This window comes from Bombus terrestris, chromosome 1 (genome assembly GCF_910591885.1).
Source record: "Bombus terrestris chromosome 1, iyBomTerr1.2, whole genome shotgun sequence".
Taxonomy (NCBI): domain Eukaryota; kingdom Metazoa; phylum Arthropoda; class Insecta; order Hymenoptera; family Apidae; genus Bombus; species Bombus terrestris.
Window position 1 is genome coordinate 2670406 of NC_063269.1, and position 27695 is coordinate 2698100.

At 38.4% G+C, this 27695-nt stretch overlaps 1 protein-coding gene across 2 annotated transcripts in view; it reads right to left on the reverse strand.

Moving 5' to 3' along the window:
• Nucleotides 1-3033: 3033 nt before the first annotated feature.
• Nucleotides 3034-27695, reverse strand: part of LOC100647365 (heterogeneous nuclear ribonucleoprotein L) — a 165328-nt gene continuing 140666 nt past the window's right edge. For both annotated transcript variants that reach the window (XM_003392932.4, XM_012320619.3), the window contains exons 7-11: nucleotides 19619-19711; nucleotides 17570-17868; nucleotides 16979-17202; nucleotides 15920-16179; nucleotides 3034-15524 (exon numbers count right to left, since the gene is read on the reverse strand). In XM_003392932.4, coding sequence (XP_003392980.1) covers nucleotides 15385-15524; nucleotides 15920-16179; nucleotides 16979-17202; nucleotides 17570-17868; nucleotides 19619-19711 — 1016 coding nt within the window. In that variant the 3' untranslated portion in view covers nucleotides 3034-15384. The remainder of the gene's footprint in view (nucleotides 15525-15919; nucleotides 16180-16978; nucleotides 17203-17569; nucleotides 17869-19618; nucleotides 19712-27695) is intronic.

Below are 27695 nucleotides of genomic sequence, written 5' to 3' on the forward strand. Positions count from 1 at the left end.
TATATCCCTTAATCGCAGTGTAGAGAAGATTCTATGGTATTTTGTTTCTTTTTTGTTTGTTATCATTTTGATCTATAGACAATAGCATATGGTTTAGTACAATATCCGATTATTGTCGCAGTGAGTTTTTTCGTTCGAAGACTATATAAGCTTCTATCGATCATCTGGAAAGTTTATTTAAGAATTACATTTAGCAAAAGCATCGAAGGAGTATAACGAGTCCTACGTAGCATAGTGACGATTTAAGACAGATTTCCTATGTGTTACGTTTCGTCTGAATAATCCGTTGCAGTGTCGTGTGTTGTGGTCTAGTCCTGTGTAGTATAACTTTTCAGACGTGTAATTGACACTGAAAACGCTCTAAACACTTAGTTCGATTGTTTCAATTCCATGGTGTCCAATCGTTTCGAACTTCAACTTGAAAATTTTAGAGATGTTACATTTCAGAACAGAAACTCTACGTGAAAAATTCAAAAAGTTGGAATTTTAACTTCCAATATTCTCGGCTCTCAACTTTCAAATTGCAAATCGTTTGTTTGGAAAGTTTCGTTGCAGATTATCCGAAGGATGGAGATGTTTTATACTTTTTCCTCAAGGACCGTTCCATTAACATAAACTCGATAGGATATTTCCATACGAAACCAGGCGCGCAAAGTGGATCTTCTGGTCGTAACACCACAGAATCGGACTGGTTCTTTCGAATATTAAACAATTTCCAATGGAAAACCGTGCGTAATCACTGCATGCGACAATGTAAAACGTGGAAACGAGAACATCGGTGGATGGATGCTCGGTGGTTGATTTTCGTGCGGCAGAAGAAAACAAGACACATAACGGCCGACTGTTGAAAACGTGCGCATGCTTGCGGCCAAGATCTAGCGAATAAACTACTAATAAAAGCTCGCGCGAATCGATTGCATGCACAAGCAGCTCTATTTCAAGCAGTCCTTATCAAGATCCCGTTATTTTCGTTTTATCGAAGGACTCAACCGGCCCAGTCTAGTTTCTTACAACGTTTTACGCGTTACATCGTGATAGATACGCTCGCAGTTTGTCACCCTTAACGTGCAAATGCTTATCATGTTGATAGATGGTCGAATGGTCGAATCGATGTGACTTGGTGTGAAATCAGTTCAAAAAAAAAAAAAAAAAAAAAAGAAGACAAAGAAAGGAAAAATAAAGTGATCGTGTATCGTGTTAGGAGAATTTGATGGTTTTAACCAAACAATACATATATTTGTATGGTATAATTTTTTAATAAGACCGTCTATGATAAACCGTGGATCGGTGTCGTTGGCTCGTGAATGACCTGTAACTGTTTGCGCTAGATTACTCGGTTTTGAAGTTCATTTCGTTCTAGTTCATACGCTATGTTTTACTAAAGATCATTAATGTCATTTATCGTGTAAAATATAGGATACGAATTGAAATTAGATGCTCCAATTTCATTCGGATGCTTCTAATTAGATAATACAATTCAAACTTTTACGATCATTTATAACAATGCCAGTTGATGGTTAAATAAAGGATTAAATTTTGGATTAAGTTTCCTCTTAATAACTTTAAACTCGATTAAAATTAAATACGTTTTGTTGAAGCAATTTGGAAAGTAATATTCGTAAGAAAGAAAGCATAATCGGATTAAAGAACATTTTTCTTTAAGCATTTGATGAATTTGTAATTTGTTTCGACCAACACCGTACACGGGAAGTCACACGCGATCGTATGGAAATTCGATGTAATTTGTGGCAACGTTTTAAGCAATAAAGTGTTCGGATTTGTCGTGTATTTCCACTGGGGAATTGCACGAGTCATCTTATCGTGGCGTTTGCGCAATGATATTACGTGAATATTGAAACACAATGTTGTTTCCACGACTTTGCACCACTTTACCCTCGCCTTGGGGAATTGTCAACGAAAAATAGAACAGTTGGAATTATGTGAGGCGCGTTGCATTGTATTCCTTTGTCTGCGAGCTGGTGGTGATTATGTGACAACGATAGCGTAATTCAGTGTTGAAATTCTCAAACGAAAATGTCGAGAATTAATCTGTTTGGGTTTCATTCGGAAATATTTATTTTCTTGGCTGTTTTACGGATTAGCAAGGAATATCTTTGAAGGATTTTCACGTTTCCTCTTGTTGTCGTCTCATATGGGAAATCGTGGGAATAAAATAGAACTAAAAGTTGTATTCGTAAATGACAAGTTAAATATTTATACTTGACGATGGAAAGTATTCGTTCGATGAAATTTCGTAACGAAACAATGACATTTGCATATCCGGTTGTAACAGACGTACGATAAATTAAAAAAAAATATTTGCTCGCAAAATATATGACGATCGACGGAACGAATAGGAACGAAATTTTCTCGATAGATTCGTTGTTTTATACATTTCGCTTCAAACGATATTTTCGTGATAATTTAAACTTCCAAATTCAATTCCAACTAGATACATAGTATATTATGTAAAACTTTCACATTTAAAACTTAATATTATCTGTTTCGACAATTGCTCGGAAATGATAAAAAGTATCTACGAATCGCGAAGTACAACACGATCGAATCGGTCGTTTTGAAAACGGAATAAAAATCAAAAGTTAATCGATTACTCGCGTAACTATGTCACTAAACAAATAACAATTTGCAAGTAATTTCTGTTCATTTCTTAAATATAAATCTAGTACAAAGAAGTAGGAACAAAACAGATTGTTTATCGGGTAGATCTCGGTGGAAAATCAGGTCGTTCTCGAAACGATCGATTCCATTCGTCAACCATAAAAAAGTAAACAATAACTTACAATAAACGAGGATCGAAAACAGAAATTAACAAACCATGGTCGTGAACCGGAGATGGCGATGGTTGACACACGGTATCATTTGCAAATCTTGGAAGGATTAAAATTATTGTATCTTTGAGTAATAAAGGTATATATATATATATATATATATATATATATATATACACATATATGCATATAATATGCATGGTATATGGTGTGGGTGTCAATGAATCGAGTCGCTGACGCTGAATATATTGAGTAGTATATGTTTTAATGATGTGACTCCATTAATATGTCAATATGCACAGGTAAATATTTCTTGTTATTATATAATAGAAGTGTTACAGTGTGTAATGTGATACGATAATAAATTTAATAGTAATCATATTATAATTAAGAACTTAAAATAACTCTAAAGGGTAAACTACATCACTATCGGCTAGCGACTATTTAGCGATAATAATAGCCTACCATGTCTTTTACTAGCGGCGCTCAGTGAGTGTGCTCTTTTCATTATTCTTTCTTTTTTCTTTTTTCAACATACCTTTCATTCTTCTTTCTCTCTCTCCCTTTCTCTCCCACTCTCACATTCTTCCTCTCTCTCTCTTTCTCTCAACGTGTAATTATTATTCCTCTGTGCTCGATGTTCCTTTCGTACCTATGTTGTTCTCTCCCAAATATTCATTTCTTTTCTATTTTTCTTTCATGTATTTCCTGTAACTCGTCGTTCGTTTCACTGCCTTTTTATCGTGTCCCTTGCAACCTGTCGCTTCTACAAACATCAACCGATTCGTTCCAGCTGCTTTTCACGTCTCTGTCCACGTTTCCTCCGCCTTCTTTTCGCCCGCTCGCGAACGACATACCACAGTCCGTATTCCCGGTTTTCCTCGTCGATTACTCCTCTCTCGTATCGTCCGACCATCCTAAAACCGTCCGATCGACGAATCTCTCGCGTACGATTGAAATAGAATGAACAGCGTACGCGAGAAATTCACCAACGAGTATCTACAATTTAGAATGATTTCCTTAAATACGCGTCTCGTTCGAAACGTATCCTTTCAAACTTACATCCGACAAGAAGAACAGCAGAAGACAAACGTTAATAGGGGTGATTTCGACAGCGGATTGTGAAAAGCGGTCTTCGTGAACAGAGAGCTCGAAGCAGGCATCGAATTCTCGCGTGTATTTTTTTCTGTTTTCTTTTCTTTTCTTTTTTTTTTTTTGCCTGTTTCTCAATTATAGACACACGTGTACAAGCGTCCCACATACCTCTAGGACCGTGGTGTGTGAGCGTCGAATTCAGTGGATTGGTTGGCGAGATGTTCGCATAAAGAAATGAATGAATGAGTCAGACTGTCGGTGATCTTTTTATACACATACACATACATAATAATCGTATATAAACATGAATGTGCGTGGATCGTGGGTGGTTGTGCTGTTGTGTTCAGTGTGTGACGGTCTACGTATTTAAATGATTTTTTTTATCTCGTTCTTCCTTATTATTCGTTTTGCTATTTCGCTTGCATTTTTGTTTGGTTCAGTTTCTTTTACTTTATACATGTGTATTCTTTTTGTTGGCGAGTGTACGTTTTATTCAAGTTTCAACGCGATTTTGTTTTTGTTTTTTTAATATTTTGCTAAATACAGGCGGCGATGAAACAGGATCGAAAAACGCTAAAAATCGCGTTTGTCGCCTGGTTCATTCCGCCAGTAGTTCGTGCCACGATATTCTCTTCCGTGTTTGCCATTTGAACCTAAGGAAAAATCGTCTGGTCGTTCCTCGAGGGCCTCGCGTATCATGATGCGCTACTATTTGCTTTAACGAACGTCTTACAAAGTGCTAGCCTGAAGTAGGAGCTCTGTGTCGCGTGAAAATCGCGGGTACGATGTCGCCGAAAAGTGCCACTAGAAACGAGCTGTCACATCCTCGCGCGTGTCTCTACCCATTTCTAACTTCTTTTAAATATTTTCTTCGATTCTAATAATTATCTCTGTGCTACTTTTATTTTACCTTACTTTTTACTTTTTATACCTTAGTTTTTGGTCTCGTGATTTCCTCGTCTACGATTAGTAACAACCGTTCTAGTGGACCTCGAGCTGGATGATTGAGATGAATTACTACAGGATTGCACGAAACGAAGAGGATACTACCTCGTGTTCCAATTAAGCTGCTATATAGCTTTGAAAAGCGAATCACGAACGATGTATGTTTTTATTGTTTAGTTTCTTTTTTTACGATTTTGTTTATTCTCACCCTCCTCTCTCTCTCTCTCTCTCTATCTCTCTGCGGCTGTTATATTAATTCCATTTTTATATTTTCCGTTGGTTCTCCCGCTTTGCTTTTTCTACGATTCTATTTATTCTTCGTTTTGTTCGTTTATTTCTATATGTATACGAGTGTGGGGAACGACGCGGCTGGCACACACGACGACGGAAAATTCGGTCGAAAAGGGTAACAATTCCAGAACTAATGGGATTTCAATTATTTATATTTCATAATCAGTTTTTCTATATATATTTTCATTTCTTTTTTTCTTTCATATAGAATCTGTAGATAATACATTCTTGGCAAATCCGAAAAAACTGATTCCAAAATAGGAACAGATCATTGTGCGAACTATGTATACAGGGTGCAAGTTTTGTTTTTTTGTTTTTTTTATTTTTGAATCATCCTTCATTTCCGTATGTATCATTTTTTTCTGTTGTTGTTTCGTTCTGTTTCACTGTTTCATTGGCTTTCTTGTTTAGTATGTTGTGGTTATTGTTGCTGTATATCTTTAACTTTGTTACTGTTGTCGTCGCGAGAAACACACGTGCGTGTATATCGAATGAATTATTTCCTGCTCGAAACTATGTATATCTATAGTAATATATATGCTGTTTCCTTTGCGTGCTTGGGTGTATGTGTGTGTGTGTGTGTGTGTGTGTGTGTACGCGCTCGTGCGTGTGTATGTGAGTGTTTTAGCTTTCGTTCGTTTCGTATTTTTCTTTAATTGTTTGTTGTTTTCGTTTAATGCTTGTTTGTTTATTATCATTATTATTTTATTTTTTTTTTTTGGTTCAATCAGCATCTTTCTTTACTTTTTTTCCCATTATTATTTTTAATTTTTCATCTGAACGGTGGTACATTTGATAGGGTGCACAGGGCTGCTAGGCACAGATAATTGACTCGCAAATAACTCTTCAAACAACATTAGAGCGTACGACATACAAGTATTAATATACACATTACATCATTAATTATTATTATTATGTTTTTTTTATCCTTTTGTTTTCGTTTAAAGAGTAATCATATATTGGAGTGTGTCTGTCTGTCTGTGTCTCCTGTCTCTTCGCCGTTGTGTGAATGTGTCACCTCTTCGTTCGATGTGTGTTTGAATATCTACGATCGCTTCTATGTGTCGTATCTGATGTTTTTCTTTCTTAATTTTCTAATGTCTCGAATGAACGTGCGCTGCGACATCACAGACTAATTATGGATGGTTAATGCTCGTATCCCGAGTATCGAGACTTATAAAACAAGGTCGTTTTGCAATCACTGTAGATCGCTGTAGCTGCGATTTTTCGACATTTTCTCGCTTCGCGATCTGTTTCAACATTGATAAAAGTTGGAAATTATATATATAAAACAAGGTTGATCGCTATAAGTTTTCAACAACGTTAAAATTTCAACTTTACGCTAGATTTAGAAATCACATTTCTAAATGACTTAAAATTCAAACACGTTGACGCTAAAATTTTTTCTGGAAGGTTGAAAAATTGATAATTAATCGATTAAATTAATCACGAGATTAAAGTTAAAATATTCTGATCTCCATACTCGAAGATCGTCAACTTTGAGGAGCATGGCGCCATCTTTCCCCTCCGTATCGATCCCGAAATCGTGACGATCCAATGTCTCCGTGTGGCGAAACGAAACCTCGTTCAACGAAGAATAGCATTACCTATCCATCTTCGGCTATCTTGACGCAGTGCCTGGTTGTCGTGTGTTGGTCTTGGTGTATGTTCAATGACGTGCGATGGTGAGTGTTTGGTGAATGTATAATACGTGTACCGATGTCGAGTATTTCGAGTGTGTGATGTTGCTGATGCGTGTACAATCAATGTATAATAATGTATACAGTGTCAACAAATTCTTATTACAATCTAGTTTGTCTTTTGACGCAGCGATGGGAAGACAGAGCATAGAGACCCTTCTTGGCTCAGATGTACAATAACGAGGTGGATTATGTTCTTTTTTTTTCTTTAGTTTGGGAGGAGGAAATGAAAAGGAACGATGAAGAAGGATAGGAGAGGGGAGGGAATGATTTTGTTTCCTTTGATCTCTTTTTCAAAGGGAGAAAAGGGATAAATTTGGTATGTATAGCCTAAAATTTTCACAGCGTGTATAAACGAGACGCCGAAATAGAGACAAAAAGGGATAAGGGGGGGAAGGGGGAAAGAAACGCGTATCATTGTTGAAAAGGACACGTTTCTAGGATTAAACGTTTCGAAACATTGATATGGCGTATGGTAGTGCTTTTGGGATACGTAAGATTCTGATATGTGGGGCAGGTATATGTTACTTGGTAATACTTAGAGGGGAAGGAGGGATCGCTAAAAAGGTTACTGCGCTTTGGTTTATTTTGTTTGGCCCAGAGCGGTTTCCGGTGTTGCAGCGAGAAAGAACGCGCGATTGCTTGATGCTTTATGGCACTCGAAGCTGCTTCCATCGAGTATATCCGGAAAGAAACCTCGGGCAACGATGTTTCAAACGTTGTTTACAGTGGCTTAAACAAACACTGGATATCGTAAGAAATAAAAAAAGAAACAGAGAGGAAAACGTTTAGGGAACATCATACTCGTGTTTTTTTCTTGTTATTGGAATTCTTCTCAGGCACGCTTCGAGTACCTGCAGGCATCAATGCATCCGATTAATTGCATAAAAATATAATTACTTGAAACGTGGTAAGTCGCGAGATCGGAGCGACCGCTTTGAGACTTATTCGAGATATCGACGTTAGCACAGGTACTTGTTCTTTCTCTTGTTTTTTTATTATTTTATTCCTTTTCATTTCTGTCGTGGCCGCAAATGCGTACGAGTGTCATTTTTATTTTTCCCCCCTTCGCTTTCGTTTTCGTTCAGCGATGCAACATTAATATTTGAAAACAGTAAAATGGTCGAAAGGATCTCGCGTCGCCGCGTCGCTCGGATATCGCAACGAACGAGAGCAACGAGCCTTCTTGCGAACAAAAGAAATCAAAGCGCACCCGGCAGTAATACCTTTTTTCGCAATACTATTAATCAATAACAATATTAACGATATGTACCTACTCTCCAATCTACCTAACATTACCTAACTACAAACATTAAACCTAACGCTTTTAAACGCAATATCGATCGTCGTAACATTACTTAATTCGTTCCAATTTTCACAAAATTGGAACTATAAATAATAATTAATTAATTATAATAATAATTAATAATAATCATAATAATAATGGTAATAATAATAATAATAATAATAATAATAATAGTAATAATCATCGTCGTCATCACCATCATCATCGTAATCATCATCGTCGTCGTCGTCATCGCGATAATACTAATCAATCATAATTACACACTCAATCATCGATATATAATTGAAATTCTCATGCGAGCTGCAAATATATACATACAGATGGGATATGTATTTTCGTGTTTTAAGACTCAAAACCGAACGTGTTTATCATTTTCTTTCTATCCTTCTTTCATCTCTTATTTTTTCTCATACGCACACTCTCTCTTTCTCTCTCTCTCTCCCTCTGTCGATAATTAATCATCGACACAGATGACTTTATACTCTCACTCTCTCCCTCTCTCTCTCTCTCTCTCTCTCGCTTTACAACCTCGTAAATTTCATATTGTTCTTTTTTTCAATTTTTTTTTTCTTCCTTTTTTTTCCCTTAAACTTTCGAGTGTATATTTTAATTTTGCTTTATCTCTTATCGTCGGTGTGTGTATGTGTGTATTTGTGTGTATGTTTTACACAGTGCTATTTAGACGCTATCTGAAATACTGTATCGTTACAGACTCTCTACAAGCTACAATTATAATTTGATTTTTTTGTACATACAGAAGAATCTCTCTCTGTTCCAACGGGAATATTCATCGTCGGAGGACGAACACACACATGTACGCACGCACACACACAGATATATATATATGTATGTATATATATATATATATATATTTCTCTTATATTTATAATATACACACACGATCTGGATTCCGGATGGCGCGCTCTTTCTCTCCATTTTTGTACACTTTTGTCATTTCCGTGTTCACTCATTCGAAGAAACGAGACGATATCGTTTACCGGCAAATTGCTGCGTGCTACGTGTTTTTTCTTTTTCTGTTTCATTTTTGTCACACGAGCGAGCGTTCACAGACAGAGCGAAGTTATTAAGAAGCTATGTACAAGCCGAGTCGAAAGAATACGATCGCTAACGTTTCACGGCGCGTTCTGCGCAATTGCCTCGTCGTCCGGAACGCGATCGCGGCGCGTCTTTTATATTTTTCGTCGAGCCTCCGAAGAGAAAGATCGAAGAAAAGAACGAAGGACTGGGAAAAATCCTTCGCTCGTGGAAGCTCGTCGTCCTCCGATGGAACAGCACAGCGATCGTTCAAAACTCTGTGTGTGTCTTTAAATTTAACCCTTCCGCCGTCGGTCGATCTAGGCGCAACGTCTTCGAACAGACAAGCAACTACCGCTTTACAAACTGTTGTTTCGCCTCCTAACACGCTTCGAACGAGATAGTAGTCGCGATTTTTTAGCTTTGTTTGCGTTTTACGGAGTATTCTCCGCGTGTACGTGTATCCACTTTCTAAAGCACGCACGTTCCGATACGCGCTGCTATACACGGCCATTCTGTATTAAAGTTTTTTACACGGATGCCCGGCTCACGATCGTATAACCGGAGGATCGTCGTCGTGTCTAGAATTAGGTGCACACGCGTTCCTACGAGGTACAATTTAGGAGCCATTCGGTCTAATCGATGAAGAATATAACGCACGACGGCAGGAAGAGCTAAATGTAAAGTGCTAATGATAATAATAGTAGTAGTAGTAGTGGTAGTAGTAGTAATATTAGTAGTAGTAGTAGTTGATAGCAGAGTGAACCTTCCGTTCGTCGCGAAACGTATGAAGAGAAGAACAGAAAACGAAAAGAAAAAAAAATATAGGGAGACATCGCGAGGGAATATTACTCTGAAAGGTTGTTGCTTGCTTAGTTCTTTGCTTTTGTCCAGTGTTGCACATATAAATACACAGCACGGGGAAAATGTGTGGTTTCTTTCATTGTTTTTTTTTTTTGTTTTTTCCCATTTTTTTTTTTTATCAAGTGTTCGTTGTTAAACATGTATACTAGCGTAAAATTTACTTTACCACACACGCTCATCATGTACAGGTAAAGTGTCAGAAAATAAGCGACAGTCTGGCATGCGTGCTTGACCTCTCAAATACAATACGCTTTTTTATATTTTACTTATGTACTGATTTTTTTTTTTTTTGCTCCTTAGATTCAACCATTTTTTCATCTGTCTTAATGGGTTTTCACTCTCGCAAAACTGTGTACCTAAAGTACATCACACCGGAGTGGAATTCGCATCAGGAGGGTATCGTTCGGCCGAGCTATTATTCTTTTTCGTCGAAACGAGACGACGTGTCTAACACGCAATTCCTTAAAAGCGAAGGTGCATCCGGTACTTTATGTTTCGCTTTATTTTATTTGTTCCTTCTCAAAGTGTTCCTCATACAACTCGGTTCATTTAAAAGCTTTTAATAACTTTCTACATCGTAAGAGGATAACGTATCGCTCGAGCAAAGTTTGAGAAGACGAACAAACGTTATTGGTACTTAAAAAAACGTGAAGAAAGGAGGAGGTAGAAAAATTAAGAGAGAGAAATAAGAAAGTCAAACGTGTTTGCATATAGATTCATACTTGAAGAATTACTCTTCGGTTTTTCTTATCGAACAAACAGAAAATAAAATCGGATCTTACGTTGGACGTAACGACACAAATTTTTCTAATAGTTTGTTACATATCGGCATACGAATTTATAAAACGATACACTCTTGATTTAAATATGCCATGCTCCGCAAATCACATTTAATATTTATATATGTATTATATATATATGCGTGTGTTGCGTATGTTGTGTGTATAATATATATACATATATCTACAAAATGTTATGATATGATTACAAGTCCTAGTGTCTTAAATCTATTTCTTTTTTTCATTCTCCCCTTTATCTTACGCGTTAGGTCCTGCTCACTATTTTAAAACAAAAATTCCCAAATATTTTTCATCGTCGGATAAAATAGCGATGCGACTGTTTACTCTCTATCATAAAACCTAATTTCTTTGTAATCCTATATGTATATATAATTACACAATAGAAAGAGAGACGAAGAGGAGAGAGAGAGAGAAAATTATAGTAAAACCATTATTATTATTGCTGCTGTTATTGCTATTCGTAATGAAAATAATAGTAGCAATAACAATAACGATTTCACTATAATTCATAATAAAAAGTACGAGTATGTGATGTAAAAACAATTTTATAGTTCTTCGACACGTGGCCGCTTAAAAAGCAAGACGAATGAGAATGAAATATAACGTCTGTAAATCGTGAAACAGAATACAACATTTATCGTGAACAGGAATCGAGAAACGCTAAACGAACGATCGCTGTCGTCAACGCAACGATCATCAAGCACATCGTTTTAATTATAGTGCATCTTCTTTGTTTGTTTGCTTAAATTATTCTTTGTTTTCTCATTTCGTTTTTCTTAATTTTTCTAGCTTAGTACCTTTGTCACTCTCTTTTTATCTTTTTCTCTCTTTCACTCTCATTATCTCTCTCTCCCTCACTCACACACACACACACAGACACACACTCTCTCTCTCTCTCTCTCTCTCTCTTGCGTCGATATACACCTATACGTATCACTCTACGATTGATAAGCAATCATTTCCAATTTTTCAAACGAGAAACTCTCGTTTTCTAAATTTACTTTATTGTAATCCTTGCCTCGCATTCTTCTTCTCGTTTATCTCGACACTCAATAGTCTCGATCCTCGCTTTTGTGTACTGAGCCTCTTAAAACGATATACAACTTATCCTCTAGTTGTATTGTAACAAATATTGCCTCGAATATAAACACCTTTTTTTTTCCTTAATTCCCTTATTTAAGTTTATAATTCTCGTTATTATATATTTTCTTTTTTTTCTTTTTTTTCTTTGCGTAAATTAGGTCTCTCTCTCTCTCACGATCAATGGACAAAAAATGGCGGCTACTTCTTTCTCTCGCTCTCTCTCCCTCTCTCTCGCTCTCTCCCACGCATCCCTTTAAAAAGAGGGGTAAACCAACATGTTTAGCCCTTTTTCTTTCCCCACTTGTTTATTTGTGTTTTGTTTTATTTCTTATTATCTTACGTTACGTATGGCCGAGTCAAGTCTCTATCGTCATTTTTTGTTTTTTGTTGTTGTTGTTTTTTTTTTTTACATTTATTTAGAGTAATCATTTGGTTCACTTCGAAAAAAAACACAACTTATTACCTTTATATGTACTTGTATTATTATTATTATTATTATTTTGCTTTAACCTTACGCTTTTTTTCGCATTTTTTTTATGCACTTTTTTTTGTTTTATTTCTTAAATCGGAGATCTAAAACCTTTCTTATAAAAACGCCCCCCGGCCCGACAAAATATTGCCGTGGGACCACTAATATATATTGTGTGTCGTCGACTTCATTGTATTCATATAAAATTCAATTCACAGTCCGCGATCTGATCAATAGTGTACGAGCGTTTGAAGAGAATATAACCTTCGGTCGTTTGGCTTTCCTCTCTTTCTCTTCCTAGCTCTGTATTTTTTTTCTGCTTTCTTTTAACGTTTCCCTCTTTCTATAGCAGTGCACTGGTATCGAGTCGACGTCGCAACCTGAACACTACAGCTCGGGCGGACTTTCGGTTTCTCGTTCTTTTCTCCTCCGCAATTCCATCCTTATCTCGCTTATCGTCGAGGAAGCAGGAGACATCAACGATTTTCCATTCTTCCGATCGATAAATACGAACGTCTCTCTTTCCATCCTTTCCCCCCTCCCCCCATATTTTTCTTCCATTTTTCCTTTAATCGTTTCCCTTCTCCAAAAACCGAGACTCGCAAGAAGCTTCCTCGTGCGACACGGAAAGAAAAAGCGACCCGCATTCGAGACGAACTGCGAGCATCCATCTTTCCATGTTCTTTTTTCTTTTCATTTTTTTCTACCCTATTTTCCGACCGATCTCCGGCAATACATGCAACCGGATATCGCGAGACCGAAGAATCCGGGATTCTGCGTGCGAAAAGCAAACGCTTTTTCACCGAACTTCCTTTTTTTTTCTCTTCTTTCTTCCTCTTTTTCCTCTCTCTCTCTATTCGAGCACAATTCCAAGCGTTGTAAATAAAATCTGAACAATGTGAAAACATAAATAGATATTCGTTCGAAGCGCATGTATGGATATCAATATATAATATAGATATATACACGTACAGAGTATATAAAACAACGACAGACAGAGCTATCAGTAATCGAAGAATAGCGAGACTTTCCCGTTTCTTATCCAGTTATTTAGTTGCTTAACTTTTTTTTCTTTTTCTTTCTCTCGTTCCTTTGCCGTATAGCAAAAGTATATTCTCGCGAGTCGAATGTAACTGTTTTATTATTATTTATATCTGTTTGTTTATCTCGTTCGTCGTGACGGAGTAGTGTCAGCTTTTTTCTTTCCCCTAGACGGACCTACTCGTACGAACGATTGATCCAGATCCTCTGAACACTCTCAGATAACAATATCCTGTGTGTAGTTTCTAATGGTCAATGAGGAACCTCCGATTTATTGGATCCCATGAGAAATGGTCAACGAGGAACACGGTGCACTCGGCTTCGAGATCGTGGAGGTGTCTTTTTCGTTACGCTTGCTTCTTTCGTTTCATTTTTCTTTTTCTCATTTTGCCTGGTTAAAATCTGCACGTAAAACTGATATATTGTAGTAGCTCGTACATGTGCCACAAATTCTGTTTCCTTTTATCAGAACGGCACACGCGCTACGAAAACGAATAATGTGAAACGAATGACGTGCAACGTCATACACGCTGGATCAACGTAGAAGCGACTATTGTGTTAATGGTCTGTCTGTTTTGCGAGAAACTGTCGATTTTTCACTTCTTGTTTGTCAATTTTTTCAAATCTTTTCTTCTTTTTTTTTTTGGTTTCGAATATCTCTTCGAACAACGATAACAAGTAATAGTCGCGAGTACAAGACAATTTCTCGACAGTTGCCCACGAAACCTGTTAGTCTTGCTTCCCCAGCCCATGATATGTAATCCGTGGCCACCATGGCATACTCCTATTAGACGCAGGGTCTTGCCCATTCTCTCTATATATACAAGTCAATCCTTCGGGATCCTAGCGTCTAACAGAAGGAAAGAAGCTTCCGCGAAAGCGACGAATCGAATCCTCTGCTGTATTTTTCCAATTATTTCCCTTCTCCCAAAAAAAGGAAAGTTATATTCCTTGCTTCGTTTAGATCATCGATGAATTTCAACGACGAGAGGATTCGTCTCGAGTTAATACTGACACACACACACACACACTAGTAGCACACCGTGGAGAATCGGTGTCCAAACACCGTTCGGGATCTCCGCGCTACGGACTAAGCACGTATACCCGGACCTCGCCAAAGCAACGCAAGGAGGAAAGAAGAAACGAAAGAAGAATAGAATGGAATCGAAATAAACTGCATAGAGAAAAGAAACAGAAGGAAACTATAGAGAAAACGAACAAAAAAAAAGGTGTAAAGATCATACAGAGCATAGTGTGTAAATTGATCGAGAGGGGCAGAAAGCAACAGGCAAAAGAAAGATGAACATCGCTGCCTCTCGATGTTTCGCCTTTCTCGACATTTCCATTTATCCAGTTATGCGGACGATCCTCGATGACTTTCGTGCAGCCCACTCGTGCCACGCTCCACCCTGTCGACGACGATGATCCCGCCGACGCCGCGATCATCTTTTTCAGTGAGAAACTTTTTCGAGCCAGATTATCTTAATTTGTTCTCCTCGATTCTCGAGGCCGAGTTCCGTCTCGCTGACCCTCGAACGGAACCGATTCTTCCAGTGACCAGCGTCTGATCTTTGCCAGGTGGTCACCACGCGACGAGTAGGAGAAGAAGAATTGTAGCAGCAGCAGCGCAGGAGAGGAATTTATAGGTGAACGAGGTTTCGTTATCGTGGTTGTTGTCTCGTATTGCTACCTCGTCCGGCGAGTAGGCCCGCTGCTCCTCTCATCCGTACGGCCAGAACGTAGGTAACGGAGGCGGTGGCGGCGGTGGCACGGTAGGATATAGAGTCGGGGTGGCGATCAGGACGCAGGTGGGCGGCAAGGGAGGCGGCACGGGCGGTAAAACCGGGGATAGTGTAATCGCTGCGGCTGGGTGCAGGGCCGTGCCCGTCGGGGCACACAACGGGTGCAGGGCGAGAGAGGGACGCTGGCGCTGACGTTGACGCTGCTGGCCCTGGACCTCGCCGTTCTATTCCGAGTCCTGCTGCATTTTGACGTGGCCATTACCGGCGGAATTGGTCGACGTACTGCCGCTGCTCGGCGGGAAACTCGTTGGTATGGTGCGCGACGACGAGAAGCACAGTTTCATGATGTATGGGAATTTGCCATCTGGAAAACAAACAGTCGAATAGGAATCGATTAGTTTCGTTGTTCTATACGATTATTAAATTATGTACTTTATAAAATTTTACTTTATAAAATTACCATATAGGCGAGAAAAACGAATATTAAACGAACGCGTGGATTTCCTTTTTGCGGTTACGATGTTAAAGAATGGAATTTGAAAGAGAATTGCGAACGAAGCGTTGCGTTAACGCGATATTCGATCTTAATTGGTTAATATTGGTCGAACAGCGGTTGGTGATTGATCGTTTTTATTAAATTTTGCGTGTGATAGGATTGGTGTTCTGTAAAAAGGAATTTAACAGGGTTTCTTCTAAAGAGAATAGGATCTAAATGGAAAAAGCGTGTTCTTTTTTAAAGGTGTTCGTGTATGTACTTACTGCTGTTTTCCAATGCTGTATGATTGCATTCCATGATCGCAGCTACCGCGATTCCTACGCTGCTGAACTCGATAAGACCGGACGATGATCGTTCCGATTTAAGGGGGAACAGTTTTACTGTCGTTGGAGCCTCGATACCGCGTTCCACGAACACACGATGCACGGTTTCTTCGGTTAAATCTGGGGGTGTGTTGAAAAAATGGACTATCTTCGAGGGTGGCTGTATTCTATTTTTATTGGCCATTGCTGGATTTAGGAACCTGCAATCAAAAAGAAAAAGAAAAACGCACGTTTGATTATTAATCCAACGTTACGCTCGTTGCGACATTATATTTAATAAATTTATGAGTTTCATCAACTGCGATTAGAGCAGAGTAATTAAACATCTGTCGTACTTAAACATCGTTTGCCTGTTTATTACAATGAACGATTATTACCCATGGAAACGACAGCATCGTGTAACACAATGGATCAGATGAATCGAAAGCAATTTCCACTAAATTCTAGTATTTTAAAGCGAGATACTCGCAATTAATATTCCCAGCGGCAGTTTTACAATCAACGAAACATGCTAGGCCCCGAAACATGTACATTTCAATATCAGCCGTCGCAATTAAACTCTCATCGAATAAATATTAAACGTATCGGAGAAGAGGAGCTTCAAATCTCCGGAAGTAGGAGCGCCGTTAATTGCACTGCACCGCTGTTCCGTTCCATAGGAAACATGTTGGTCGCGCAAAATGCTCGCCCAGTTCCTCTAACTGCTATAGAATCGAGATTCTCTCGTTAACGTTCATTCATCGTCGCGACAAGACTCTAGATTGATTTGAATCGCGGTAAGTTCTTTAGCGAATCGATGGCCACATTTGACAAATATTTGCTCAACGGACAAACAAGTGTGCCTGGTAATTTTTGTTTCAATAAAAAAGATCGAGTAATTATTGGTTGAGAAAAATCAATGAAAAGATAAAATCGAGAATAAGAGAAGGAGAAGAGGAGATTGTGGAGAGAAGGAATATGGTTTAGAATATTGCAGGAGATACGATGGTTTAGCTGTACCTGTTATTCTTGCTTCCTGTGAAATCTTTGAAGCTCGCTGTCTTGTCAGGCAAAATGTAGGGGTTAGTGACGTCTGAAAGAAAAGCCTGTTTCGAGAAGCCAAGCTGCAGCCTTCCGTCTGTACCGATCGTCACGTTGTTCAGATTTTGTAAACAACGTTCCACTGCTATATTGTCGCCCATTTGTATCATGGCGCAGCCTTCTTTCGTCTTCAAGAACTTCACCTGTTACGAAATCACGAGCATATTTTTGTTCAAGCTTCTTCTCTATTTATTGGATTTTAGAATTTAAATCACCGTTCAAATCAAAAAATTTACTCGTTCTACGGCTCTAAATATTCTATCAAAGACAAATTAACGTTAATACAAATTTTTTCCAAACAAGGAAGACGTTCCAATTCAAATCTAATTGTCTACGATACCACTGACCAAAGAATTTATTCTAGTTGCTACCAATACGATATGAGCAACTACGAAGCATATTCCCCCATTTGCAAACCCCAAAACCGATCGCTATCAACGAACTTGAACCGATATCGTCGTCTAACAATGAAAAACATTACGGTGGGTTAAGACGAAAACCGGATCGTACCTTCGTTACGTTACCATACAGGCAGAACAAATTGAATAGCTTGTCCGTGTTGACTTTATCCGGCTGAAGTCCGTAAACCATCATGACGGAACCCTGAGTGCTCGATGGCGGCGTCTGTCCCAAGGTGGGCACGTAACCGGGCCGAGGTGGCGTAGGATGTATGGGTTCCCGACCGCTAAAATCACTCTTAATACCGTAACGCTCAACGTAGGGCTCCGGATACGTTGCTGGTCCATTGAAATTCTCCTCGTAACGATCATGACCAGCACCCGGGGGGAAAGTTACCTGTGGCGTGGATCCTACGAACAAAAGCAGCGGGGGGAAGAGGAGAGGATATTTGATTGTCCTTTGTTTCTGCACTGGATGATTTCATTTCGCGTGTATTATACGCGGTGTGTCGCGGTTCGTGTGCTCGCGCGTTCGCTCTCACGTGTTCCGTGTTCAACGGTACGCTAATTATGGAAATCGAGCGACTGTTGCGTCCCTATTAATCACGCGGCAAGAGGAAATATTAATCGTTCCCGTTGAATGCTCGTTTAACGCGTCGACGATCAAATGAACGAGGGAAACCGACCTTTTTACGCCGCGTTGCATCGCTTCGACTGCTTAAGCTGGTCTTCGCGGTGAGAATTTGGGACAATTTTGTTAGAATTAGAACATTCCATACGATCATAATTTAATCACCGGACTGTCGATGTTTATGCGTTTGTAGAGCTCGAAAGTGCGCAGCAAATACACAGAATGCATACGATATGCAAAAAGGTATAAAATATTGATAGTATGGGAGAGAAAGGGATAAGAATATGTATGCGTGAGATTTTATTTTTTCACCTAAGAAGTTTCAGAATAGTTATACATACATGGAAATGTCGAACGCATACGTCCGGTTCATCCCTTTCGTTGTGTTCGTAAAATTATAGATTTACATAAACATCTGCAGTCTAGTAATTACAAAATGTGTATTGTTATAGAATACTGTAGAAATATAATTATATATACTGGTCAAAACAATTAGAGAGTCGCTGTTATAAACAATCAAATAAAAACGAGGATAGACTCACATACTATTCGTATGATATTTTAATAAAAGCTGACTTTAATACGATCATTGAAGGAAGAATATAAAATCAAAGTCCTCCACTTATTTTGAACAGTATGGTTCGACATCGAATTTCATATCACATTTACTCGAGGTTTAGCTCGAACATTTCGATTCGATTTTAAACATGATTCGATAGACGAGCAATGTGAGCAGGGTAGTCGATTTTCGCTGGTAGATTTAGAGCCATTGAACACGAGGCTCCTTCGTTATCGAAAGTTCTCGTATTGGTCGTCATTCTTCGAGCGAACTTCGCGATTCCTGAGATTGGGTTTCGTTCGCGGTTATGATTCCTTTGGCTTGATCGCGACATAACTCGGCTACAATGACATCATCGATTTTCTGTCAAAATTCCTGCGCTCTCTGTCACGAATGGCGGTAATAATTTTCGCGAAAACCATAACGGAAACACGTCCATCTGCCATCGATGACATGAATTATGTGATTTGCACCATTCAAGTGCACCGCACTCTCACATTTCGCTATGAAACAATCTACGCCAATGAGATAGAAAACAAAAAAAGGAATCGACGAGTTTCGTTTCAAATTGCTTTTTATCACGTTCCTGCATCGCTGTACTTTCGATTCGCGAAAAACACAATAAAAATCGCTACAAATGATGAAACTTTCAACGCGCTCCCGTCGACCTTTGCAAAAATAACCATTACGACACATTTTTCTGGCCTAATAATTCCGATAACGAACTATTCACCAATTGCTATTCGTTCTCTAGTAAAATGAAAATTACAGTTCGAAAAGTTCTGCCAGGATTACTACTATACCAATTATACGAAGTCAGCATTTTCGCGCGCAACCGGATGAAAAAGTATCGAACGTAGCCGGCCTCGTTCGATGGCCCATCCGTTTTCTCAATTAGTTCGCTTAATTTGACTATCAAAGAGAGAAGAAACGAAGAGAGGAGGCGTATAGGGGAGGTGAGATATACTTACCGTATGGTTGGGGCGCGGCGCCGTATCTGGGTTCCGCCAAAAGGGGAGCCGGCCTTCCATTTCCTGTCGCGTCGTTTTTGTGTGCGCTCGATCCTGTAAGAAAAAAGAATTCTCAATTAGTTATACATACTCACATTTTTTTCCGGCCGATAAAAAGCAAAACCTTTTCTTAACCGATCGAACCGAATGGTTAGATACAGCTCCGTTCATAAATATTAGCACTGACTAAGGGTAGGAGACAAATGCGACGTTAAAAATGGGACTTTGTGTCTCACGTTTTGAAGTAGCAATTTTGAAAAAGATCAGTGTCTCTCACGCTCTCTACAATTTATAACACTGCGACGATTGTAGTTAGTTGGCTTGATCGCGCTTATGTCTTGATAATATAAATATTAATTTGTAACAATTAAACTATTCATTTATATTATCTGAGCTAGCAATTTACAAAATTTAAGCCATTAATTTATATCATTTAAAGAGTTAATTTATTATTAATTTTTAACAATTATGCCACTAAGTAACAATAACGATACTACTAATTTATAACAAATATAACGTTGATTTAAAACAACTGTACCATTAATTCGTACTAATTAAATTAGTCATCTATTTCTTTTCATCTAATATTAAGTCTTTGACATCTTTCAAACGATATTTTATTTCTATTTCATATTATTCTTAAATTTTAAACACGGCTATAAGTTTTTATTTTACTACTTCAAATAAAATCATTGCCGATACAATGCGTAGCTATTGAATGACTATGGATGGAATCAAACCGTGTTCGTAGATTTGAGAAAGCAAATGCAATCAAATCAACGAGATTTAGTCATCCAACCGTGCGTGCTACCATCGATAAGTCGAATGGTTTGGTACTATTGCTGATGAGTTCGCTGTTCAAATATGACTATTTGCGTTCACATACGAGTATAACTCTCACGAGTTCTACCGCACACTTCACTAAATAATAATTTTCAATACATCGCTATTGAAAGACATTTCAAAGGTATCTCTTTCTCTACCTTCGTGTATAAACCCGGCAGAGCCATTTTCTAATTTTATTTCTATAATTTATAGCATTCTCCGGCTTCGAAATCATAATTACTAATGAAATTATTTGACAATCAAATATAATGCGTTAAATGTCCCCAACAATCGTCCACGTGTTGTATCTCATTTCCATTAATAAATTAGATATTAATTATAATTAATAATAATAAAATATAATACTGCACTCGAAGAATAGATGCATATTTTACGAATAGATAATACTAATTCGCACGCTATATTTCGATAATGATATAGAGTGATATTAGAATCAGATATACTACAACTCTCAATATCTTCAAATGGAAAATTAAGAAATTCCGCTTAAGGTTTAAGAACCTTTTACGTGATCCATTCAATTCCTCCTTTTCAATTATGCATTAGATTAAAACAAACAAAATCTGTTATAACGTAGAACAGATATTTTATCGATAAATAGAATTACTAATTTATAATACATAATGGGATCCGAGCGTGGTCACCTCCCCCCGTGGTCGATCCTGGTAATTGATATCGTTTTCACGATATTAATATTTCGAGATACTATCGGAGATATTAAAAAACTAATAGAATATTAATTTCAATATTAGTAATAAATTATTATTCGTAATACGACATACATATTAACATTTCCGAGTATTACTATTTGAGAAACGATATCAAGCTGAGAACTATTTTAATATAGTCCATTTCAGATCATCCAAAATTCTTTTCCGAGTCTTTTGGTCAACCAAATGGGTACATCTTAAATTAATTTAATTAATTTCAATAATCTTCGCAATGATCTGTCTAATCGTTCCGCGAGAAAAATCGACGTTACGTAGCATATGCTTACTTTTAAATTTGTAAAAATTCGTGTAATCGTTTCCTTGAAGATACACGATGATGATACATGATGCTTCTAAGTTTTAGGTTCAAGTCTTACTTTTAACTGGCAGCTGAGACAACCAACGTTAGTAAAACAGAGACAAACAACGTTAGTAAATTGTTTGCATCCGTCGGGAACGTCGCGCCGTGCAACGTCATAGACTAAGTCTATTATGCGCGCTTTTATACTTTGAAGGAAAGCTTGAAAGTTACTCCATCTAATTCTTTTAAATATTAAACTTCTAAATAGATTTAACAATGTGTTTAGAGTATCAGTTTCGTTTTAATTTAAACTTTTTGATACGAAAGGCTACCAATAGGGCTGCCATATAATGTACCCTAAATTAGTATCTATCTTTAGTGTAGCTTTGCTGAGACGTAGGTTAAGTTAATTTCGAGCCTGATAGTTTGGCAGTGAGGGACAGCGGTCATGTCTTAAATGTTTAAGTTGATCGATTTGGTTTCTCAAAGGACCGATCAGTAATTCATTATATTATTCAAAGATTCTAGTACATAATTTTCACAATTTGTCGTCGTATATCTCAGATCGTTAGGTTATACAAAACACAAAATTCTAGCCAATTAATCGTTTCCTCGACAATTTGGATCAACAACGATGTTCCGTACAAAACCAGCAGGTGTCCTTATAATTGTGAGCTGGTCTGTACGTCTCCATTTCTTGCTGTATTTTTTGTTTTATTCTCAAAGGGTAGTGTCGCGCAACAATTGGAAAATTCATTTATTCGAGGCATCGAGGATTCCCTGGTGCATCGGTGCGATCTGATTCTCCAGCGAAATTGCACGAAATTGAATCTACGGTCGAGTCTCCTCGACCGGAACGCGGCATCGAATGAATCTTGAATAAGTTATCGAAGCTAACAGACAGACGACCCGTTTCTACGTAACGCGCCTCGGGTTAATCAATTTCCTCGGCGATTCCCTTTTGGAGATGTCAGGTCGTCAGAAATTCGCGAAACAAGGAACTAGTTGTGTAATACTGAAATCTGCCACTGTCAACTTCAGTTCCCAAGAACTCGTTGCGACCGGTTTCAAATTGGATAGTCAAAGATCCTGCAGATCCTTTCGCAGTCCCAGAGACAGGCAAGATTTTGACAGTTCCAGGGCGGCTTCTAGCAGAATTCGAACGTTACAGGAACAACAGTGGTCTCCGGGGATTAGGAAGAATCCATGGTCGCAAAGGATCACAATGAAACTCTGATTCCTGAAGGTTAACTTTACCAAAAATTGCAAGAAACTCGTGGTCCACTGGGGTTTAAAGGAAATTGTAGTCCCCGAGGACAAAGTTGCAACGGTGGTTTCTGCTGGTTAGAATGTCCCCAAAGGATTTCAATTTCCTTCGTCGTGACGGAGAACGTGCTCCGTTAAATCTCAAATTTCTTGCGGCAGAGAAACCCTTCGATCGGTTAAAATCGCAGACCGATATAAAAAATGAAGAGGGTACAGATCATACGTATAAGTAATATGAACTTAATACTACAAAGATTCGTATTACGCTCATGCGACTAGATTCATTCGTATTACAAACATATCGAGAAATAACAGTTTCATTGCTCGTAGAAAAATCAATTATTAATAAGTTGTCTATCTTCTTTATTCGGAGTTTCTAAGATTCTGAACAAATAAACATGAACGCCAGAATTACCAATTTTTAACAGACACCTAAATACATTTTCATAATTAATTAGCATCGAAGATTAAATATGTACAATCATATTTCTGTTTCGTTAAAAGCAAAGATTAATATTACCACGGATACTTGTGTATTTATAGCCATTACATCTGGTCCGGTAGTGCCAACGTTAAAAGATTACAAACATTCCCACAGTTTCTTTCATTCTCCAAAATGCCGCCATTTCCGGACTCTGCCCAAGGGTAGAGCCCTCGCACGTGAACCTGTCGTTTGTTTTCCCTCGATCCGTTGTCATCTGTCGTCTCGGGATACAATCTCACGGCCTCTTCGCCGAAACCAAGCGTATACAATTGGTCGGTCTATATTAAACCGCATTACGTGCACAGTTTGGACACGTGGGTGTGAGACGGGACAGCAGCGGCGATGTACACGGTAGCTGTATCGAGGGGATAGCAACGGCAGCCTGCCGTAACTTATATTGATTTCGAATATTCGATATCGTGTGCCGACACTCGACGCACCGATGCGCACCCCGTTGAGGACGATGCATCTTCATTCGGAAAAGAGACCCTCCAACGCGAGGCGTCCTGCCGCACAAATTTCACTGCTTCCCGGATGGAAAGAAGCTTCCGGCCGTTAAACCGCCACCGCGCCCCGTGTTTCCTTTCAATTTTTTCTCCTCCTCTATGATTTTTTCTTCCACTACGTGAATTTGAATTTGATATTTCGTTGGCATTCGATTCTATTGGTACGAGATGACACAGACGTTGAAATAGATGTCGTTTCCATTCTACGATATTATGCATCTATGCATTTAAATAAGACGAGTCGGCGAATAATTGCTGTTTGCTTTGCTCATGTTTTTCTATGAGTAGATTTGATTGAGTATAAAGACGAATAAAATAAAATTTGAATAAAGATAGAATGAAATGATTTTAATAATAGCAATAGTAATTATAATACTAGTTTGTAGATAAATAAGAAAGGGAACGATGTATTAGGAAGAAGAGAGGTATCTATGTACAACAGTAAAGGAATAAAGTCTGGAGGAGGAACGGTTTGCTGTTGAATCAAAGTCACTTGACTGGCTGCTTGAAGACATCTATCTTATGTACTTGCACATGTCAAGTAGGCATCTAGAAGATCACTGTATGGTTTATAACGTAGTTACTTATAGCGTTAACCTACCGCAGCAGACGTTTTAGTGGAATTTATGCTCGGATATACTTTTCTTCGTAATTTTCTTTTCTCGTGAGATTTATATTTTTCACGCGAGTATCGTCTTCGTAATCCTACGTTACGATTACCTCACATTTCCACCATTTACATAGAACGCTACAGGACAAAATTTAAGGAACCATACACATTGCACGTGTATCCTTCGCCACCGGGAGGATTTAACTCACGTTCATCCCCAACCAAGACCTTTGCAAACTCCAAGTAGCGAGCACAGTGAATAAGCGTTCATAAATTTTGTTCTCGATAAATTCAGTCGCGATAAATTACATAACTAGTCGAGGAATTACACCACTAAACAGTCCGATTATCAACTCGAGAAAACAAACTATTACCTGCTGAGCAAATAATCGGTCGATGACGTCAGGTTCAGGCTATTTCGAACGTTGCTCGTCCACACCGGAAGTGGTAAACGAGGAAGAAGGAGGGCATCGATATTTAGTAGCATTAATAGGAAATCTACGTTAATGTTATTCTTTCGGTAGACGAATTTGTAATTTTTCATAGAAAATGTAAAAATAAAAATTTGCTTGTAAATAAACGATTTGATCCGATGTTTCGTTCTGATCTTCTTCGTTCGTTAATGGAATTCTATACATTAATCGTTCATAGTTTTCGATCAACATCGATGAATATACTTCAATACAATATACTATAATTTTTATGGATCACGCTCATCCATCTACATTTTACGAATGTCTGCAACGAAACTTTCTACCGCCGATTGATACGGATAGAGATTCTCTTCTTCATCTCCTGCATCAGAACTCATCTTCCGAACGATCGACTCTCCCGATTTAAGGATGTTATTACCCGCTGGCCCCGACGTACGTTACATGAATTCCGCGTGGCGCGATGGCGTATCGATTTGTCCTTTCCGCCGAGAAGTTTCAGGAACGCGTCATGGTTACCGACGATAATTTTCGAGAGTCCATGAAAGTTGTCACGCGTGCAGTTGCCACTCCGAGGCTCGTATAAATCGACGCGTACGATCGATAAAAAAAAAAAGAAGAAAAAGAAAGAAAAAAAGAAAAAGAAAAGGAAAAGAACTGAAGATACATGTTTTGGATAATTTACGAGTTTCGAGAGTTAAGTTCATTAATGACGAAGAGGTGACGTCTTAACCTTATTTGCACGTCGGCTGCTCGACGGGGGATTGAAAATAGAGTGAAGTTACTCGACGAAGTTCGAGTGATCCGACAACTTTGATGGATGATTTTATGAAACCTGAGAGTGTTGTAGAACTTTTAAAACCGATCGTTACGTAAGTAATATAGGGATTATCCGCAGATAAGTTGCGATACTCTTCTGGTCAAACATGAGAATGTTGGGTTTTTAGAATATTCATTAAATATTTCTTAACAAAGAACGATGGAAAGCATTTCGTTAGAAAATTCGATATTACTTTTTCCATCAAAACGGATATTTTCTTGGATGACACGTCGTAGATAAAGGGAGGAATTTTGTGAAAATGTCGGCTGCTGAAATTCTACGTCAGAGAGGCAAGCATATTTTAATAACGGAGCTACAGAAACATCGGGGGAAAATTTAGGCGAACTCTGGCCACGGTACATTCGGGTCATGTAGAGGCCCTTACAAGTCCATGAAACTCGATATTGGCACTTGTAGGTCTCGCAAAGGGCCTTGAAGATTGCGATTTTGGATATCGTGTCCGACGGACAAACGTTCCCCCTATTGCCTCGATCGACGAGCCATCCTTTCGCGTTCTCTCTTCAATTACGTTCGTGTTATCGTTGCACTAGATATTCAAATGTGCTTCAAACGTTTTAGCTTTCTCGCGTTACTCACCCCACGCAAAACATGTACTAAATACCACAGACTTTAACTTGTCACAATACTAAATAAGTCAATTTATGTTGAGAAAACATAAAAAGTATCAAGGGTTGATGCGAACAGTTAAGACTGGAAAATTTCGAAAATAATGTTTGACTATCGTTTTCTACAGTCTATCCTTGTCGTCGACGTTATATGTTTAGCAAATAATTGTTTTGTGCTTGCCAATAGTTTTTCGCTTTTCCTAAAAAATTCATCCGAGTTGCGTGACACTTTGAACGTACATGCGCGATGTAATAATTATTTTATAAGTTTAGCGTATGACACCAAAAATTAACACGTTACAAATTGGCTAGTTTTGTTTAATTGTTTCGCTAAGAGGTCTCGAGACAAAGGAGTTGTCAGGGAGCACGACATCGATCTGCATAAACGTCACTGCTCCACGTGATTCTAGCATCCACCATGAGACTAACGATCCATTACTCTCCATAACGTGGCTTGAAACTTTATAAATTGCCCTACGCAGGCCCTTCGGAGACCATTAAAATCGGATATTGGAACCGATGGCTCCTCAGGTAGGTTAACGAAATTCTGGCATACGCCGGCGACGACTACGTTACTCTAGGGGTTTAATGGGAAACGCTGGACCAGAAAAATCGATTGCTTTTTTTCAACCGACTAAAAAGGTCTGCATACGGTACTATTAGGTAACCTGATTCACGTGCTACATTGACTTTAACGACTGTAGCTTTCAGCAAACAGTTTTCCTACTACCGAGTATAAAAGCTTCGATTCGAAGTGTCAATAATGGACGAAAATAGGAACATTTTTAAACAAACAAAAATTGTTTAGGAAAAATTTCAATGTCCATATATGTTAGCAGAAAGATAAAAGGCTCGGATGATTCAAGAAATGAATAAATAATTGTATTATTAGATGTTTCAATATCTCGATATTAAATTGATAGCTCAAGGAACGAATAAAATACATTTTACAATGCATAAATATATATGCATTATTGCATATAAAGGAATAATCTGTACACGACAAGAAATTCGATGTCAAGGGGCTAATAACCAAAAAAAAAAAGAAAAGAAAAAAGAATTTCGTACAAAGTGCCGACGAAAACCCACCCCTAATTGTATCTGATCGGTTCTCTGGAAAAACTCTCACGAACTGGGTCGCGAGTGTTTTTTTTTTCGACCGAATAACGCTGGAGGTGGATCTCCTTTATCGGCGCGGCCCGCAGCGAATTTTCTAGTTTGGAAATTTTCAATCAACAAGGAAACAAAAACGTGGCTGTACGTCGACGAGAATGGCTACGGCCGGGCGCGTAATGGAAACGTTTCCGCGGCTTTTTTAGCGAAACGGCAATTACAATTCAGTTGCGTACGTCGAGGGGTTGCGTCGCGCAATAACCTCTCGATACAAGCATCGTGTCGTCATCTCTTTGTTTCTTTTCGAGGTAGAGTCACGAGTGCT